At 35.3% G+C, this 19085-nt stretch overlaps 1 protein-coding gene across 1 annotated transcript in view; it reads right to left on the bottom strand.

The window, feature by feature from the left end:
• Positions 1–16228: 16228 nt before the first annotated feature.
• Positions 16229–19085, bottom strand: part of LOC128863335 (uncharacterized) — a 38315-nt gene continuing 35458 nt past the window's right edge. Inside the window, exon 7 of the mRNA XM_054102453.1 lies at positions 16229–16872. Coding sequence (XP_053958428.1) covers positions 16571–16872 — 302 coding nt within the window. The 3' untranslated portion in view covers positions 16229–16570. The remainder of the gene's footprint in view (positions 16873–19085) is intronic.

Here is a 19085-nt window from a genome sequence, read left to right as displayed (position 1 = left end):
TACTTTCCACGGGTATGTGTGTGTGTATGTGCTTGTATGTGTACGCATTGGAATTTATTGCAAATTTATGAGCGGAAGTTATTTACATTGTTCTTATCATAGTCAATGAGATTGTTGTTATTGTTGTTTTTGCTACTGTTGCTAGACTGGTTGCACGACTTGCATTATTTCAATGTGTAATTGTTGATACTGACTCACAGTGCTGCTGCTGTTGACGTTGACAGCTTCTTGATGGCGCAATTAATGGTGAAGTAAGTCAAATTGTCATGCATATGAGCTAAATCAACAGCAACAACAACAGCAATGCATGGCGGTGGCAACAAAAATTAAGCAAATAAAAGCGGCTTAAAGCCCACCTGCGATTGTATGGCTTCCTGGTAGTCTGTGACTATTTTGTGATGTGGCGAAACAAAATAATAAATTTTTTGATTTATTTGTCTCTCGGTTCCGAGTGTCCACCTGTTGCGCGCTGATCACTGCCAAAGGTACTATGCTTTTTATCCGATATTCAAAGAGGTCAACTTTGTTATGAAAGAACTTTTTGAACTTTGTGACTTTAGAATTTTTCTCGGTCAATTACAATTATATATGGTTTTGATTTAACCAAATAAGCCTCTTCTGAATCAAACAAAATTTTTCGAACAATATCTTAGTGCTCGCACGGCCGATAGTCGGTTCTGCGGTTTCTAAATAGCTTTCCGTCGCTTCCGTTTGTGAAGCTGAACTGCCAAAGCTGTTTCTGACGTTGAGAATATCGTGAAAATGCGTTGAAGGCATTAGAAAGATGATTTCATGTGTAAGATATTTCTTACACATACATAGTAACACAAGTATGTGCATACATGCATACATACATACATACATAGATCCATACTTCAGTAGATTAGACTTCCAGCATTTAATTTCTAGAAATATTTAAAATGTTTAACATCCCTTCCTAACAGCCAGCTAATGTTTGTTGGCATGCAAGTAAAAGTGAGCATGTGTGCGCTGTGTATGCTTGTAATTGCTACACCCTGGTATTTTGTATTGTTTCTGTGGAATTTTTCAATTTTTGGTTTTATTCGTTCACGCATACTTGTGCATAAATATTTCTTTGGAGCTGCAAGAGATTGCATTTCTTCACTGGTTCCTGGAGACTTGTACTTTATTTGTCTGTGTACACAAACAGCTACGTACACACATATTTTCTTGCATTTTCGCCCGCAATTTTCAAATTAAACGATATTGAAAAATGTATGTAATTTTTCATGCGTAGACGTTTGCATAATTTTAAAATCAAACTATTTTCCTTGGTTTGTATTTTTTTATTGATTTAACTCATTAAAAAGCAAATATACTGTAAAGCCTAATATTTATGCAAGTAGCTGGCAATCCACAACTCAGATATTCATAACCTGACGCTCCCACCTGCTGCTAATCTTCTTTCTCTCCCATTTTCATTTACTTACGATTGCTTTTTTTGTTATTGCAGTTAGAGCATTTTCTTGTTTCTGCTCATGCCAACTTCATATTTAATAAATATTTAATTAAGAAAATTATAATAGGACTATGAATAAGTTCGTGCGGTTTTTTTCGAAATTTGAAACTTTATTGACGTAAAATGGTTACAAATTTAATATTCAAAATATTGTCCATCGCTTACTACTACTTTTTCCCATCTTTCTGGCAATTCACGGATTCCCTTTGTGAAAAATTCGGTCGGTTTTGCCGCAATCCACGAATCGATCCATTTTTTGACTTCATCGTAATTACGGAAGTGCTGGTCAGCCAGGCCATGTTGCATCGATCGGAAGAGATAGTAATCGGATGGCGCAAGGTCTGGACTATACGGCGGGTGGGGTAGGACATCCCATTTGAGCGTTTCTAAGTATGTTTTGACCACTTGTGCAACATGTGGCCGAGCATTGTCATGTTGCAAAATAACTTTGTCGTGTCTATCGGCGTATTGCGGCCGTTTTTCTCGCAGTGCTCGGCTCAAACGCATCAATTGTCGTCGGTAGACATCCCCCGTAATCGTTTCATTCGGTTTCAGTAGCTCATAATACACAACACCCAGCTGGTCCCACCAGATACACAGCATAACCTTCAGGCCATGAATATTCTGCGCCGACGTCGATGTTGAAGCATGGCCAGGGTATCCATACGTTGCCCGACGTTTTGGATTGTCGTAATGGACCCACTTTTCATCGCCAGTCACAATTCGATGCAAAAAACCCTTTCTTTTGTGCCGTTGAAGCAGTTGTTCGCATGCCATAAAACGGCGTTCAACGTCTCTTGGCTTCAATTCATACGGCACCCAATGGCCTACCTTTCGGATCATTCCCATGGCTTTTAAACGTTTGGAAATGGTTGATTGATCAACTCCCAAAGTTTTTGCAACCTCTTCTTGCGTTTGAGCCGGATCTTGATCGAGCAATTCCTCCAATTCGGTATCCATGAACTTTGGCGGCGCACCCTCGCGTTCTTCGTCTTCCAAGCCAAAATCACCACTTTTAAAGCGTGCAAACCACTTCTGGCACGTTCGCTCAGATAGAGCATGCTCACCATAAACTTCCACCAAGATACGATGACTTTCGGCTGCTTTTTTCTTCATATTAAAATAATGAAGAAGAATTCCCCGCAAAAACACATTATTTGGCACGAAATTCGACATTTTCAAGTGTGGTAAAAATATTGTTGTTTACGCTTCAAATAAAAAACTTATACTGACGTTTGTGCCTTACGACAGTAGCTCTCCAATGAATGTTTGGAAATGTGGATCGATGGAATAATAATCAAGTTACGCCATCTGTTGTAAAACCGCACGAACTTATAAATAGACCTATTACCAACTTTTTGATAGCTGAAACATTCCGCAATGTCTGCTGCTGATGAGCTGGACATCAGGTGAGCCACTCGAACCACAATGTAAATTAAAAATTAAAATTTGTTCTGAAACTCTTTGCGTCACTGTCACTGTTAGGTAATTTTCGTTAGTTAGTTTCTCTTTTTTCTACTTGGCCAAGTGGTCAGCTCCTGCAGTTGACACTTTTCTAGGAGTCGCATTCGAACAACATTTGTTCAGGCTGCGAGTATCTAACAAACAAGTTAGACAAGTTCATTAATTGTTAACGGCTGAGGTTAAAAACTTTAGGAAACTATGTAGTTAACATCGTTTGTAATCCTTCAAAACAAAAACCAAGCATTGCATTTAAAAAAAAAAGTCCAAAAATATTTGATACACTTCACGAACCCTAACTCATAACTCTTTTTCAAAATTAAAAAAAAAGCAAATTTCAAAGTTCATGTAAAATTTTTACCGAATTAAAAGAAGATACAAAAAGATATGACAATGAATAGTTTAAATGGTGGAAAACAGGAATGCAAGCTAAAAGCGATATAGCAGCAATGGTTTCAAGACCTCGCTTTTTGATATGAGTAAGAGCAGATTTTTCTTTGCGTAACGAACGCCACGTGGGCATCAAGTCCCTGACTAATCTGTCTATTGACTACGGCCTTCGAACAGCAACTGAATTATTTAAAAATATCTTAGCAGACATTTCTAGCTCAAAAGCCCAACGCTGCACAAGTTTGGCGAAATCTTGTCGCGCTACGAGGGTTGAGAGTTTATATTTATGCGCGTCGGTACTTCCAGCATTGACTGACGTCATCTGACATTTCCAATGAAAAGTTTCACAAATTTTACCACATACCGGGAAATTGAAGTACTCTTGGGCATTGGTATGCCGAGCTTCAATAAGATTTGGCATCATCTCACCTTGGGTTCCACACAACTTATGAAACGCCCTGAAAACGTCACTGGACAACGTGCCTCGAATATTCGAACTAATGTAAAAGTGCATTCAGATGTCATTAATCATAATGATTATTTTGTAAGCCAATAAAAGCAATATTCATATTTTCATTGTGAAACCAGAATATAAATAGCAGCCCTCCTGCCAATATTAGGTAAATTAATTTACCTTTTTTCCATCATTTGTGTCCCTACTAGCATGAGCAAAAATGTGGCAATACAGTGAAACCTCGATATAAGGGACAGTTTTTTTATATCTGTAGAATATCAAAGTCTCGGTACGATGAAAAATTACACATTTTTTAAAAAGTTCATTACAAGTAAAGCTTCTTGTTTTTAGTTTTTATTCCACATCAAATTACGAAGAAAAACAACGTACAATGTCTAAATTTTTCATTGAAAGTTTTCAATTGATCCAGAAATACTTCCTTATTTTACTTTATTTAAGCTCATTTTCAATAAAACGATCAATCAAACAGTTTTCTAAAGTTGTTAAAACCTCAAATATGTAGTACAGTAGGTTCTGTTTTTATGCGGTAGATACGTTCCGCAAGAAACAGCATAAAAAAAAACAGCATAAAAAAGCTACCAGTTCTATTATATAATAGAACTATAGATACGTTTCAAATGCTAACACCGCATAAATCTGAAATAATGTAATAAAATCGCATAAAAAAGGGCACTAGTCCCATATTATAACTATAGATACGTTCCATAGACCGCATGAATCTGAAATAATTAAATAAAATCGCATAAACAAAATATTGTATTTTTGAAAATTATATCTTTATTTAAGAAACGTCAGAATCGAAAAATAAATTTAAGTCAGAAATAAAATCAGACAATCAGACCACACTCCGTTATGTAGAGGACTTTGCTAACGGGACTTTAACTGTGAATATATTTCCAATTTCCTCTTGCTCAAAATTTCTTCTTTGCAACTATAGAGTATTTTGGTATGGAAAATTTTGAAAAATGAGGTTTCTGCAGAGTAATCGCCAAAAATGTTGTTATATTGAGTATCTCACTTTATCAAGGTTCGCTATATCAAAGTTTAACTGTATAGGCGGCTCTGTGATTTATTTACAAGGCAAGTTGTTATCCCTCATTTGCTTAACTTATATTTTGTTTTTGCATTTGCCAGTTTGGCTGTTAAATCGGTAAGAATTATAACAAATGAACGAAAAAAATTAGAAAAACTGTATTTTCAACTCACTTTTCTCCAAAATGCATCTTTCCTTATACTGAAGTAATCGTCATTTCACATTACACAAACCCCCACCTAACTTTGAATTAATCCGTAAGAAAATGCATCACTATGGAGTTGCTGCGCTTCTAGTGAACTCAGGTCCAATATTCGCGTTCACAACTTTGTGATGCGGTGTCTACCCCCAGTGGCAAAATTCAATTAAATAGAGCACAGAAAATCAGCCAAGCACCTAAGCATAATTGCACAAGCCGCAACGGAAAATGAGAAGGTGAATGCAAATGTGTGAGTGTGTGGAATATATAAGTACATATGTATATGCATGTTTCCAAGTGTCATTATGTTTCTATGCAGAATTACGCCAAGTACCGTTACATTTGGTTGTGACAATAGTGTCGTAATAATCTTATCGCTTTAATTTCCCATATCCGCCTGCCAACCAGAGTCTCCTGAATTGCCTCTCTGTTCCATACGAGCATTAGCTGCTCGAAGGTTGAATTATGAAATATGGGTTGTGGGGCAAAAACAATAGAAACAATGCATGCGAGTGTATACAACAAACGTCCAACAATAACAACAACTTATAACGGTTGAATAGAATTTAATGCAATAATGTCTTATTCAACATTTTACGGGTATGCCGGCTCGACGCAACGCCACCCAGAGGACGTTCAACTCAAATGAGCAACGGCAATGCTGCAGGTGTACCTACGTGTTGCACGTGCAGCAGTGATGACAGGCACGTATGCACACACGCACGTGTTGCTGCTGTGCCCGCATGTACTCATATATATGTAAGTATGTATATTTGCACCATGTCTGTCTACCTTTGTCGCAGGCATTAATAACCAAAATATTCATGAGCGTTCATCCCCGCGACAGGTTCGAGCCGAGAATCTCTTCAGCTCTAAATAAACAGTTCTGAATTCTTTTCATACAAGTGAGGTACCTCTTGACCTTTGCGATAAGATATTTTTGCCAAAACTCACCAGTTCAAGCGGAGCGGTGCAGATGGTAGCGTTTTTCTCATTCTATTTTCTGAGCCAGAAACGAACTCATTGCCTTCATATTGCAAGCCAATATGCCACGAGCTGCAGCAGTTGTCGTAATATTTTAGTAATAATATAAGTAAAGCCATAATGCATTGTCGCATATCCTGTCGTAAACAAGTCTAGCTACTTGCCAAAACATTGTCGTCGCTGCTGTGTAAAGCTAATATGTCCTGTTGTTGTTGCAATCTCACTTGGGCAACAAAATTACCTCCTGACAGCGAGTAAGCGAAAATTGCTTTTAGAAATTGAGTAACGAGGCATGGCCCTTTAATTTATGTATGTGTTTATGTGCGTATGCATTTGTGTGTGTGTATGCATGAGAAAATGCACCTCCACCCGTCTGCTGCATGCTGATGTGTTTACATTTCGAATGTGATTCACACTTAATCATATTTTGTCAACTGATCATACAATGCAATGGAAAGTGGATACAGCAACAACAGAAACAGCACACATAGCACAGACGCAGTTGCGTTGAAGGTGTCAAATTATGTTAATGACCTCGAAAAGAGCTCGATCCAAAACACAATAATTCCTACGCAGTCACAGTACTTAAACCCACACCTAATTTTGAATTACTCTATAGGGAGTTGCTGCGCTTGTAGTGAATTTAGGACTAGTCGCAGTTGGTATTGCATTGAGAATGACTGGTGAGCTTTAGGTAGTCCCTGATATCCTAGATAGTGAAATTATTTACAGCTGGGAGTTTGTGCTACATTCGCCAAATGTTATCTTTACGTTCTGCATCCTTTTTTCAATGGCTAAATTGGGCAGACTATTTCTATGGAAAGCATCCCAACGATGTGACTATTGCTTTAAGCGATGGAGATTAGCTTTCGCGTATCTATTTGTGAAAGCAAAACTAATTCTTAAAAAATATTTTGTAGTCCCGTCGGTGCCGTCGCAGATATGATGCAGCCCTGTTGTAGTTCTTGCACTTTATCTGTATTAAGGCAGAGATATTTTAACAAAACAATGTAGAACAGCACCAGAAGAACTGTTAAAAAATGTTGCTTCAAGTAAAAAAAAAAGTTGCAATAAATCCAAATAAATCTGTGTGATTGTTAGCCAACTAACAAAAGTATCTATGTATTGTGCCCATACGTACATACATACATACATACATACATACGTGAAAAAAACAAGAAGCGAAACAGTGGAAAATGAAACAAAGTTTTTAAGCGAAATAATACGAATTTCATTTTGTTGGCTAAACAAAACACAAACCAACAATTAAATGATATTTAACAGTTGCATTCTTTTTCCATATTTTTTGTTTATAAACTTTCACATTTTTTCAGGAACTCTGGCGCTTTTTCGTTTGAAAGGAATGTGGAAAAAATATAAATAATTCAGAAAGCTAAAAAAGTGTAACAATGCATGCTGCGAATTAGCAAGTAAGCAATCAAATTTAAAGTATTCATTTTATTAGTGAAAAAATAAAAAAAATGTGCTCGTATTTTTGCTTCTGTTGGTTTTTCTTGCCTTTGCTTTTGGAAATACGTTAAGCTAATATACAAAATAAGATAACAAACGAAATAGAAGTAGAGCATGGCAAGAAATGTGGTAACATTTTGATTACATTCATCACCTAATCTCATCTTCGAAGACTTACAACAGGATCAAACATTTCTGAGATTACCTAAAAATTCTTTAATATACTCGCAATTCTTAAATATTCTTTCATCTGCTTGCTTTGGATGTGAAAAAAGTAGCTAAATGAAGAACTTATCAACAAAGCTTATAACAATAAAAGAACTTTTAACTACTCGTCAGCAGAAAGTGAGAAACAAAAACAAAAAACAAAACAAAAACATTGCACATCCAGGCTTCCCTTTCTCCCACCAAAGGCAACTAGCATCAGAAAGAATCTTGCATAAAGTGGAGAATTTAGAAAGTATTGCTGCCGAGTCTTCAGCGTAATTTGATGCCAATTAAAAATTCTCTGTTGCATGCCACTGACCAGACAGACAGGATACCAGCAAAAACAAAAGCATGAGAATTTTGCAGTCAAAATGAAATGTTTCTCCGCATGTGCAAGGAAGGCCGACAAAATTGGCCAAAGAATCATCAAACAGCAGAAATACAAGAACAAAAGAGAAAGTTCAACATAGCAAAAACCGAAGCAGTACAACAACAAGCATTTTGGCCACAATTGAGAAGAGGATACAAAAGTGGAAAAATCTGAAAATTGCAATAAATGAAACTGACCAACAGAGCTACTACAGCGCACACATACAAACGCACACATCCGTACGTGTCTATATATAGCAAACATTAAATGATCATCCATATGTATGTATGTATGTATGTATGTATGTCTGTATATACATATTTACCCGCTGCAATTTAGGAGCTAGGCAATGCAGAATACAGAGCTTACAGTTGGTTTCTCTTTGGAGAGAAATTGATGGTCTGTGTTGGTTTTCATGGACGAAGAAAAGAACAATTAGCAAAGGAATTGTTGCACAACAAAAATCGAAAATAAAATTGAAAAAGTCATTCACATGTTTGCCACATAAACAACATAATACGCATAGGCAAATGCACACAAACGCACACAAATGCAACGAATTCCAACAATTTTGAATACAATCAATAACCAATTCTTACATGTAACAGCCTAAACAAAGCCGTAAACATTTACCAAATAGACCAACACAAACATGCCATTGCGCATCAGGATGACCAGACGAAAAAATTACTACGAGTACTTCGAGTTGCACTTTATTTATTTATTTATTCATTTTAATAATCTAAACTAAAAATTTCCTTGCATACCAGACAAAAATGTAGAGAAAAAAAGCCCAATTGGGCTACTAAAAGATGAGCAATCAATAGAAACACAATATTAAGCTACTAAACTTAACATTTTTACAAAATTACATCTCGATAAAGCGAAATCAAGTAGGAAGAAATTGGATAAAGAATTCTAGTCTCGAAGTGCGCGCGCAATAGGTGCATTCCTCGCAAATTTAGTCTTAAAGTTTTTCCCATAAAAGGGTTAATATTGCGAAGATTTAGTTGTAGAATATTGAAGCTTTTCAGCCCAAGTATATCCGCATAGTTGATGACGTCATTAACAACACTGAAAATAAACGAAAATGAAAAGGATGTGCTTCTCTTTACTAGGGATTCTAAATTAATTAGCTTTAGAGAATTATAGGATAAAATATGGCCTGCTAAAGAAATTTTATATTAAAATGTAATTAGTATTCATTGACCGGAAACACCAGAGCCTCGTACCAGTTATTTTCTTTTCCCCTATAAATTGCAAAGCAAAATTACGCACTGAAGACTTAATCTTAGTTCTTCACTTGAAAACTGTTTTACTTATTGTATTGATATGAAATCCAGCCTTATGAGAGAGTATAAGTTAACACATGACTCCCACGAATGACACATGAATACCATGAGCAGACTTAGCCACTTTGCATTAGTGTGGGAAAGCTAAACTTTTCATGGTCCCACAAATTAAATTCGCGCAACTGCAGCGGTAGGGATCATATTCATACTTACCGTCAAGTGCAGACTACAACAACAACATTGGAATTCCACGCTTTTCAGACCAACAACAACAATAAAGTATTTGCCAGAAAAATAATTGTGCCAAGAATAGGGACAAGTTAGATTTTAATTTATAAGTTAAGTTCAGTTCCGTTTTTGACTCGAAATAAAGAAGAGCGCATCGCGCTACAAACAAAAAACCTCCGGTTTTCCTTTTTAATAAGCACATAGTGCTTCAATAATAATTTATACAAAAGAGAGTTGAGAAAGAGCGCGTGGCGTCATTTATAGACATCAAATTTTGTGTGATAAAAGAACTCGCGCTACACAGAAATTTCGTTTGAGAGCACAGCTGAGCGAGATACGCACGGTCTGGTATGTGAGGACAAATTTTGGTAAAGAATTATGGTACTGCTCTCCTGCATGAAATTTATGAACAAGAGTAGCTTTTAAGCCATAGGTCTGAAATTAAAATTGAATTTGTAAAGTCAAGACAAGAAGCTCCGAGAGATCAGGTAATTCCTAAAACACTCAGACTAAAAAGCCCATTTTATTGGAAGATCCCGAAAGTGAAAGAATAAATAGTCAAGGAGCAAAAGAGAGAAGTAACAGAAGGAAAAAGGTATGATAGAACAGAGAAACTACCCCTAGACCCATGAGAATTTTTAAGGTTCTGAAAATCTGAAAATATTCTCCACTTCGGAGAACGAATTTTCCTTCCTTTCATTACGTCAGACATCGGCTATTAGTCATACAATATTTACATTTATTAAAGCAAATGATCATAGAAATATAAATGGGAGAAGCTCACGCAAAGCGGTGCGATACCATCCCTATTAACCATGTACGGGTAATCTCCGCCTATTGAATGAACAAAATCTTCCTCGATTTAAAAACGAAATTGACTGAAGAGCAAATTTCTGTTGAATGTACAAAAAAAACTTCAAAAAAGCCTCTAATCTTTCTGTCTTGATAATTTTTTTTATTAAGAGCAGTGTGGCAAATTTGTATGCCACAATTTTTAAACAAAAACACAGAACACGACGTAAATTACCTTGAAAGTGTGTAAATTTAAACCTTCCTCGTTTCACTTTTCTTGAGTGCCTAGGGTCTTGTTAACCCCTTTTAGGGTTAACAAAGTAACTTCAGCACTTGCCTTAGGTAGGGAATTTGCGATCATCAATTTTCCCTAAGGACTTCTAAATAAATAGTCATCACTTACATATTTGCAATTACTTAACACTCGCAGATATGAAAACGATTCCCATTCCATGCTGTGTCATAGGAGACTTACATTAGTTTGCAACAGACTGCTATCGAGAAGAAGCTCAAATAAACTCTTTAAACACCGACACATTAAGACGCCAAATTTATAGCTGAAAAAATAAATTGTAAACTTTAGTTTGGTAGCTTTGCTTCCTTACCTAAGTCCACTTTTAATGCATGACTCACTAGTTTAGTTAAAGCGATTTTTTATTACGCCCGGTCACTCTACCGACATGCGCCTGCACTTGCGCCAGATTTCGTGCGTGCATGTGTATGTTGCCTGCACTTTTATCCTCATGAATTAATTCGCAGTGGAATTCTAAACAAGTTCACTTTTAGTAATTTTTGAAATTCTATTGCCGTTTCTACCCCAGGCTTCTGCTCTGGTGCAATGTAGAGAAAAAAATCTATTTTGTGCATGAAAAGCTTTCTCCAAACCAATTGAGCGAAATTGAAAAACAATAATTGAAACAACATTTGTTTTCTTCTGGGTATCTCGCAAGGATACAAAACTAAATGGAGCAGCACACTGGCAATTAGCAATGCCAAGAAATTGCATCAAAAATGCTACATTGTGGAATAAATTGTATTGGAAAATCTTAAACTTTATGTTTTTAAAAGAAAATTTAAATGTGTTTTTTTTATAATTTTTAAGAGATAATTAAAGTGTTTGCGTGGAGTCGTATTTCATTTTTAATGTTAATATTAAGCTTACTGACTGGCAACTCTGTAAAGATAGCAATGTCCTTTTGGGATTAAAATTATCATAATTCAGGCTGATGAGTTCATCTTGATGAAAGATTTTTTATGGGTCAACACTCTTTCAACTCATAGGTTTTTTGCTCTTATTTTTTTATAGAAAAAAAAAATTCTTCTAGATGGCAGAAGAACTAAGAAACTAAAGGGTAATTTTGACGTGATAACGTCTTATAATTCGATTTAACAGGCTGCACGCACGAAAAAATGTGTCGTTACCTTGCTCTTTAGTGTTACCTTGCTCATATGTAGTTACCTTGCTCATTGCATTGAATGAACTGCAAATTCTTTCACCATTCGAAAGCTACATCCTCCACGAGTAACATGGATTATATCTTATTTTGGAAATAGGGCTCGAGATATAGGTCAAAACGTGGACCCGGGTAACCTTCGGATGTGTATGTACAATATGGGTATCAAATGGAAGCTGTTGGTGAATGCTTTAGTCCAGAGTATTTTTCATGCCGCTCCGTGACTAGGGTCTCGAGATAGAGACCAAAACGTGGACCCTAGAATGTGTTTGTACAATATGGATATCAAATGAAAGCTGTTGATAAGTGCTTTAATACCGAATTAAACCAAACTTACACACATTGTTAAGTAGGTATTGAAGATGATTTCCGTATAGTTTGAATACCTATTGGTAGATAGGGTCTCAAGATATAGGTCAAAACGTGGACCCGGGTAACCTTCGGACGTGTATGTACAATATGGGTATCAAATGAAAGCTGTTGGTGAATGCTTTAGTACAGAGTATTTTTCATGCCGCTCCGTGACTGGGGTCTCGAGATATAGGTCAAAACGTGGGCCCGGGTAACCTTTGGTTGTGTATGTACAATATGGGTATCAAATGAAAGCTGTTGATAAGTGCTTTAATACGGGGTAATTTGTTATGTTATGTTATGTTATGTTATGTTATGTTATGTTATGTTATGTTATGTTATGTTATGTTATGTTATGTTATGTTATGTTATGTTATGTTATGTTATGTTATGTTATGTTATGTTATGTTATGTTATGTTATGTTATGTTATGTTATGTTATGTTATGTTATGTTATGTTATGTTATGTTATGTTATGTTATGTTATGTTATGTTATGTTATGTTATGTTATGTTATGTTATGTTATGTTATGTTATGTTATGTTATGTTATTTGGTTCTAAATTTAGTCCCAATAGCTCGAATAACCGCTTCAGTGGGTCGCTTAAACTGACCATAAAATGGATGAAGCGCGCGATAAACTTTCTTAACAGAACACCCATTTTTATAATAAAATTCAATGATTTGCAAGCGTTGTTCGTTTGTAAGACGATTCATGGTTAAATTATAGACCAAACTGAAGATGTTTGAGATTGAAAAAAAAACACGAAACGTGCGTCAGCTGTTTAAACCAACTGTTAAAAATATAATAGCTAAAAAACACCCTTTACTATAAAAGGCATCTCTCTGCTCAAATTGTCGTTCCTAGTCGGAACATAGAGAACAGATAAGCACCGAAAATATGCACAACAATTTTTTTTTTTAATTTTAGTAGTTTGCTAGCTACTTCAGTTTCCACTTTTACCAAATTTAACTTTATTTCATCTTTATGAGTAAAATATCATATAACTGTGAAGAAACCACAAAGCAACAGCGCGGCAATAAAAACACATTAAACACTCGTTTTTAATCCAACAGTCCTTTTATTCGTAACCAGCAAATGAACCTAATTTTTTGAACCCCCCTCAGATAACTTTTAGGGTTTCCTTTTTCCCCTTAGTGTATCTAACAGGATGTAGAGAATTTTATATATTTTCTAAAAGATTTGAAATAAAACGAAAGCGTTGTTTATTTCATTAATTCTTATAATAATTACAAAGTTTCACATTAACAATTGTATTTTTTTATGATAACCGCTAAAAGAAACAAAATTCACTTAAGTCAAGTATTCCTGAAAAATAAAAATTGTGACAGCGCTTAACTATTGGAGTTTTAAAGAAAACAATATACAAAAGCAACGCGAAAAAATATTAAATTAGAGGAAAATTATTTTAACCAAAGAAGGGAGTATACAGTAACTCATACCAGTGAGCTCACTTTAATTAAAAATAAAAAAGCAGCCTTAGTCAATTTTTTTAATATTTTTTTATTTTAGAATTATTTTACGAAACACAAACAACATTACAAAGTTCAGGGTAAAAAACAAAAACATCTGAAATTTTAATTATTTGTGAAGCTTCTTATGCTAGGCCCATTTACTAATTTGCTTGCTCTCGGTTTTAAAGTAGCGTTAAAACAGCTCTTTCTATTTCCACTTATTTTTTATTTTTTAAATTTAATTGGAGAAGGTAGGAAATTTGCCCCTAACTCCATTTGATGGAAGTTTACCCGAATACAATGAAGTTTTACATGCTGCAAGTCTTATTTTTAAGTCGGATCAAAGATTGAGGGGGACAATTTCATGCTCTACTTCCTTCAGTTTCCAGTCCATTTCTAGTCCATAGTCGCCCTGTCCGCTTGTATGAGAACGAATTTATACAACATTTTAACACTTCGGCTCAATTGACTTCCACTGAACCAGTTACTAAAAATTTTAATGTAGTTTATAAAGCGTTTTTCAGTAAGAGCGCTTCAACTTTTGAACTTTTTTGAATAAAACACAAACGGTTTGACTTTTTTAACTAATTTTTTTTTTATTATCGAGTTTGAAGACATACATTTCAGTATGAAATTCGATTTCTTTTGCATGACCACCGCGTGCACGTTTTACGAAGTCCAATCGTTGAACCCAATTTTCGACCACTCTTTTGCATAAATCGGCCGAAATTCCAGCAATTTCGCGTTCAACATTGGCTCTGAGCTCACAAATCGTCGCCGGCTTGTTACTGTAGATCAATGACTTCACATAACCCCAAAGAAAATAGTCTAGAGGCGTCAAATCACACTTGTGCGGCGGCCATTCGACCTGTCCATTTCTGGAAATAATGCGCTCATCGAACTTACTCTTCAACAAATCAATTGTAGCGTGTGCTGTGTGTCGTCTAAGTCCATACCATTCAATTGCGGTCAAAAATAATCGTTTATCATGTCGCGGTATCGATTTCCATTCACAGTAACGTGGCGATCGTTCGGGATGCAACGGTGCCTCATGAATCACGTGTGGATTGCTTTCTGCCCAGTAACGCATATTTTGCTTGTTCACAAAGCCATTGAGCCAAAAGTGAGTGGCTTGTTAAATGGACCGTAAAATGGCCGTAATGCTCTTAAAGTGGCAGCAACAGAACGATTATTTTCATAGAAAATTTGCACGATTTGCAATCGTTGCTCAAGTGTGTAGCGTTCCATGATGAAATGTATGCTAATGAAGTTTACAAATGACAAGCGAAAAATAAAAAATATTGCGTCGTTCGCCCTCCCTATCGGAAAAAAGTTGAAGCGCACCTATTGAAAAACGCCTTACTTGTAACTGTCATCTTTCCCAAAATCTTCTCACACTCTCCGTCATTCATTTACTGAAACGTTCCCTTGGCATAAAATTTCTCCACCACAGTTAAAAGTTTGCGGTTCCACTCATGCATTTCTATGTTCTACTCTCTCAGCCCGCTCTCATGAGAATAGTTAGTTACTAGTTGAGCCAACTACTTTGGAAAAACTGGATTCGCTTAGTGAGGTCATGACACAAGTTGCCATTTTTACCTACTACTTCATTTAATTTTCAGTAAAATAAACCAATGCAAGCGACTTTCAGTTGTTTAAAAGACGTTTTGCCAAAGCTGTTTGCTAAATTATAAAAAACTTAGCCCCTTAAATATTTTCAAACGGTAAATTTTCAAAAACGATTAAATATTAGTTAAGTCGTATTTTATTTCACAAGGAATTTGCATTTAATTAAAACTTGAGAAAAGTTATGCAATGCTTTAGTAATTGTATCTTTTTTTTAAGTCATAAATAAGTGTCAGCCGCCGTACACCTGATTTGTAGATATAACAAAGCAACTAATACCGCCTTTGATCGAAGATTTTACCAATAACAATTCACACTGTAAGCTGTGGGATTTATCCAATTTCAATTGCCCAATATGATAAAAGTTGTTTACTGTTTTTCAAAACATTACAATTGTTTTAAGATTCTGAAATTCCTTTTGATTTTTAGCTGCTTTCCCCACTTTTCACTTTTTGGGAAATTTCAGTCTACGTGGGAGGTGTCACGCTCCTTTTCCAATACCGTCCACTTTTATACACAAGACTACTGAAAACATAGAAATATCAGTTGGCTTTTATGGAACTTAAATGTATCACGAAAAGTTCAAGAACCTGCGACTTTAAGCCTCCACTGAATTTCCATCAACCTTTGTAAGTGAAATTTCCAAGCGATTAGTGCGGAATTTCATGCCGAGAGATTTTTGGTAATCATTTTTAGTAACTTCTAGACATTAATTACTCTTCGTGAGCTTCACTAGATTACTTCCAAAACGAAAAATGTTGAATTGTGAGCGGAAGAATGTGTCTGAGCTAAGCTACAAGCTTTCAATTTTACTGGGGAAGACACAAAGATGGACGCATGCGATAATATATTCGAAATAAAAAGTATTAAAAATAATGAAAAGTGTAAGAAATGTAAAAGAAGATTTGCTAAATACTTATTTTTTTAGCACAGAGCTCAGCTGAAACTTTATCAGTTCCCTCCTTTGTAATTTGTCCATTATCTTAATATTAATAAGCTTCTTTATGTATGGGGATGCAGGACTGTATATGTATGTATGGGTATGTAGGCTGATTTTTATTTGTATGCATTGAAGATTCAACCATGATTTGCTTGCTTAAACTTAAATGTGTATACTTTTCTTCTTTCAGCTTACTTTATTTACTTAGTTTTTTATTTACGTTCAGTAAATTTAGCTTATAATAATTTTTCAATACTCTTTATTAATTATAATAAGTTTTTTCTTCGTTTTCTTTTATTATATAATTATAATAAAATACTTGTATGCATTTCTCCGCAACTTATCACCGCTTTCTGTGCCTCATTCGATTCACCATCAACTCACTTTCATCGATGCATTTACTCTTGGCTTCTTGCTCGTCTGAATTTGTCTGGCAGTGCTGTAAAATAATTTGATTTTCGGTGGCATTTTCCTCTTTTTCTGTTGCTGGCTTTGCATGACTTCCTTCGCCGACTTGTATAATTGCTTCTAATGTGGGCGCCAAAAGGCTGTTGATTGCGGTAATGAGCAACACAGCAGCGGCCATGGTCTGGAGCTGCGTGTCACGCGTGAGCTTTGTCCTGGTTGAAGCCGCTGATGGATAATCTGCAAGAATAGACAATTCTTTTCAATTTTTTAAGATAAAATTTTGTTTTTACTTAAAACATATTTATGTATTTTGGCATAAAATATTATTCCACAGTATATAAAAACTTTAAAATAAATTTTAAAAAAATCAAGTATGTAAAGTTAAACTTTTTCTTCCTCTGAATTTAGAAATACCAACTAAGAAAAAAAATATCTCTCGCGATTTACTTTTGCTAAACTTTTCACAATACAATCATTTAAATCCTTGTAAATACCTATATCTACAGAATGTAAAGGTTATCTATGTAATACGTAGATGTAAATTTTTCCTTTTTCATGAAATTTCTTCTTAGCTAGTAAGCTTAAATTGGAATCTCAAGACTGAAACCACCTCGCTTCATTACCTCAAATGCAAAGTATCTGAAAAGTGCAAATCATCAAAGCTATTTCAAGTGAAAGAAAACTGTTTTCCCCAAATTGTTTTCACTATTCAATTATTTCTAGCCGGCAAAATTCACACTATCGAAATAATGCAACATCATGTTGCTAATTCCCAACTTCGATTGTACACTTTACGTATGTCAGTACGTCTGTGCACGCCAACAGCAACAGCCAAAATCCAATAAAATCCGCACTACTATCAAGCAAACGGACCTTAGTCAACCCATCTAACGCCGAGCTGCATTTTAATTAGAGGGGGAGAGATACAGGTCACCCAACGGGGAATAGAGAATTGATGTGCCTTCACACAGACAAAGGTTTACATAAGCATATATTAGGGATGTTCAAAAAGTAATGGAGTTTTGAAAAAGCGTTTTTTTTAATTGGTTTATTATCTTTTTCAACCCTGTTTTTAATATCGGTGTTGATGGTCTTTTATTTTTCGTTTAAACCGTAACCTGAAATTTCGTATATTTTCGAAATTAAAGTTAACGCGCACGAAGAGCTTCGAAGTGACTATTAAATTTTTTTTTTCTGATCTGGTAGGTAAGCAAAATAGGCTGTGAAATCGACAGTAAATATTATTTTTGTGGATAAGGCGCACAGCAGTAAGTGAATTTAATCACGAAAATTATAAACAGGGAAAAAATAAATTGCTGCTCTCTTAAAAGAAGTGGCATACATACCTACAATACACATTAAAAAGGAAAGCGAAATTTTATTCTTTGTGGATGTCATTTTAGATTTGGGTTTTCCTTTGTTTTTTTTTTTTTTGTGGAGTTGTTATATGTATTTCAATTTTTGGTGGTATTTACTAGTATTTCCGGAGAACTTTGTCCCGCCTAAAATATAAATTATTATTTAAAATGAATCAAGGGATCGGATAGAGACAGAAATGATCCAAGCCATTTTTGCACTCTGCTATATTAAATGTCCCTTATTTCTAGTGTACGTAAAGAGGCTGAAGGCAGTCACGTGTTAAACTCAATCAATGCCGCGTGGTAAACAACTTTCATCATGCTTTCCAGCGCATAAAGAAAATAAAACTTTGAGCTGGCCACCACAGGAATATGCCGCCTATACAAACAACTTGGTTCTGATGCCATCTGACACTTCAAACAAACTCGTTACCCATTCATAGTATAGCCATTGAATATCCGTGAAATTTCGCCTCAATTAGTTAAAAATAAAATTTGCTATATTTGCTATTTTCCGTTAAATTGCTCAACTTTCCTCACTCCAACATTTTTTCCTTGGTTGTGGCAAACAAGGAACAAGAAACAAATAAGGAAGAGTTAAAATATTTCGATTCACATTTTATAAAATTTAATTTGGGCTGACTGTTTTGGATTGGGAAAATGAAGGGAAGTGACAGAATATAATTTAAAATCTGTGCATATGAAATTCTTTTGAAGAGAAATGCACTTAACCAAGATAGATATGCTGTCTGCTTTCCTAATATTTAAAGCTTTCGCTATACAAATAGTGTACTTTACGTCGCAGTTTCGAAGGGTTTTGAAAAATCAGTATAGATGTCGTCTGCTTAAAATTCAATTTTGACCCCCTTGCGTGACGAGTTTCTTGGAATTATATCAATGATTTCACTTATATTGTATAGACTGTAGAAAATAAGAACGACCATTGTGGTAGGAAGTAGATATAGGTAAGAAGTCCAGAAAGATCAAGCAATGTAAAACAAGAGTTTGGATGCGGTTTGAATGGTGATTATTGTATCGAATCTAGTACAGGAATATTTTCTAATTTGTGCAGACAATTTTCTCTAAATGAAA

This window comes from Anastrepha ludens, chromosome 5, assembly GCF_028408465.1.
Source record: "Anastrepha ludens isolate Willacy chromosome 5, idAnaLude1.1, whole genome shotgun sequence".
Lineage (NCBI taxonomy): Eukaryota > Metazoa > Arthropoda > Insecta > Diptera > Tephritidae > Anastrepha > Anastrepha ludens.
The sequence above is the reverse complement of the archived record's forward strand: the minus strand, read 5'-3'. Positions and strand labels throughout refer to the sequence as shown.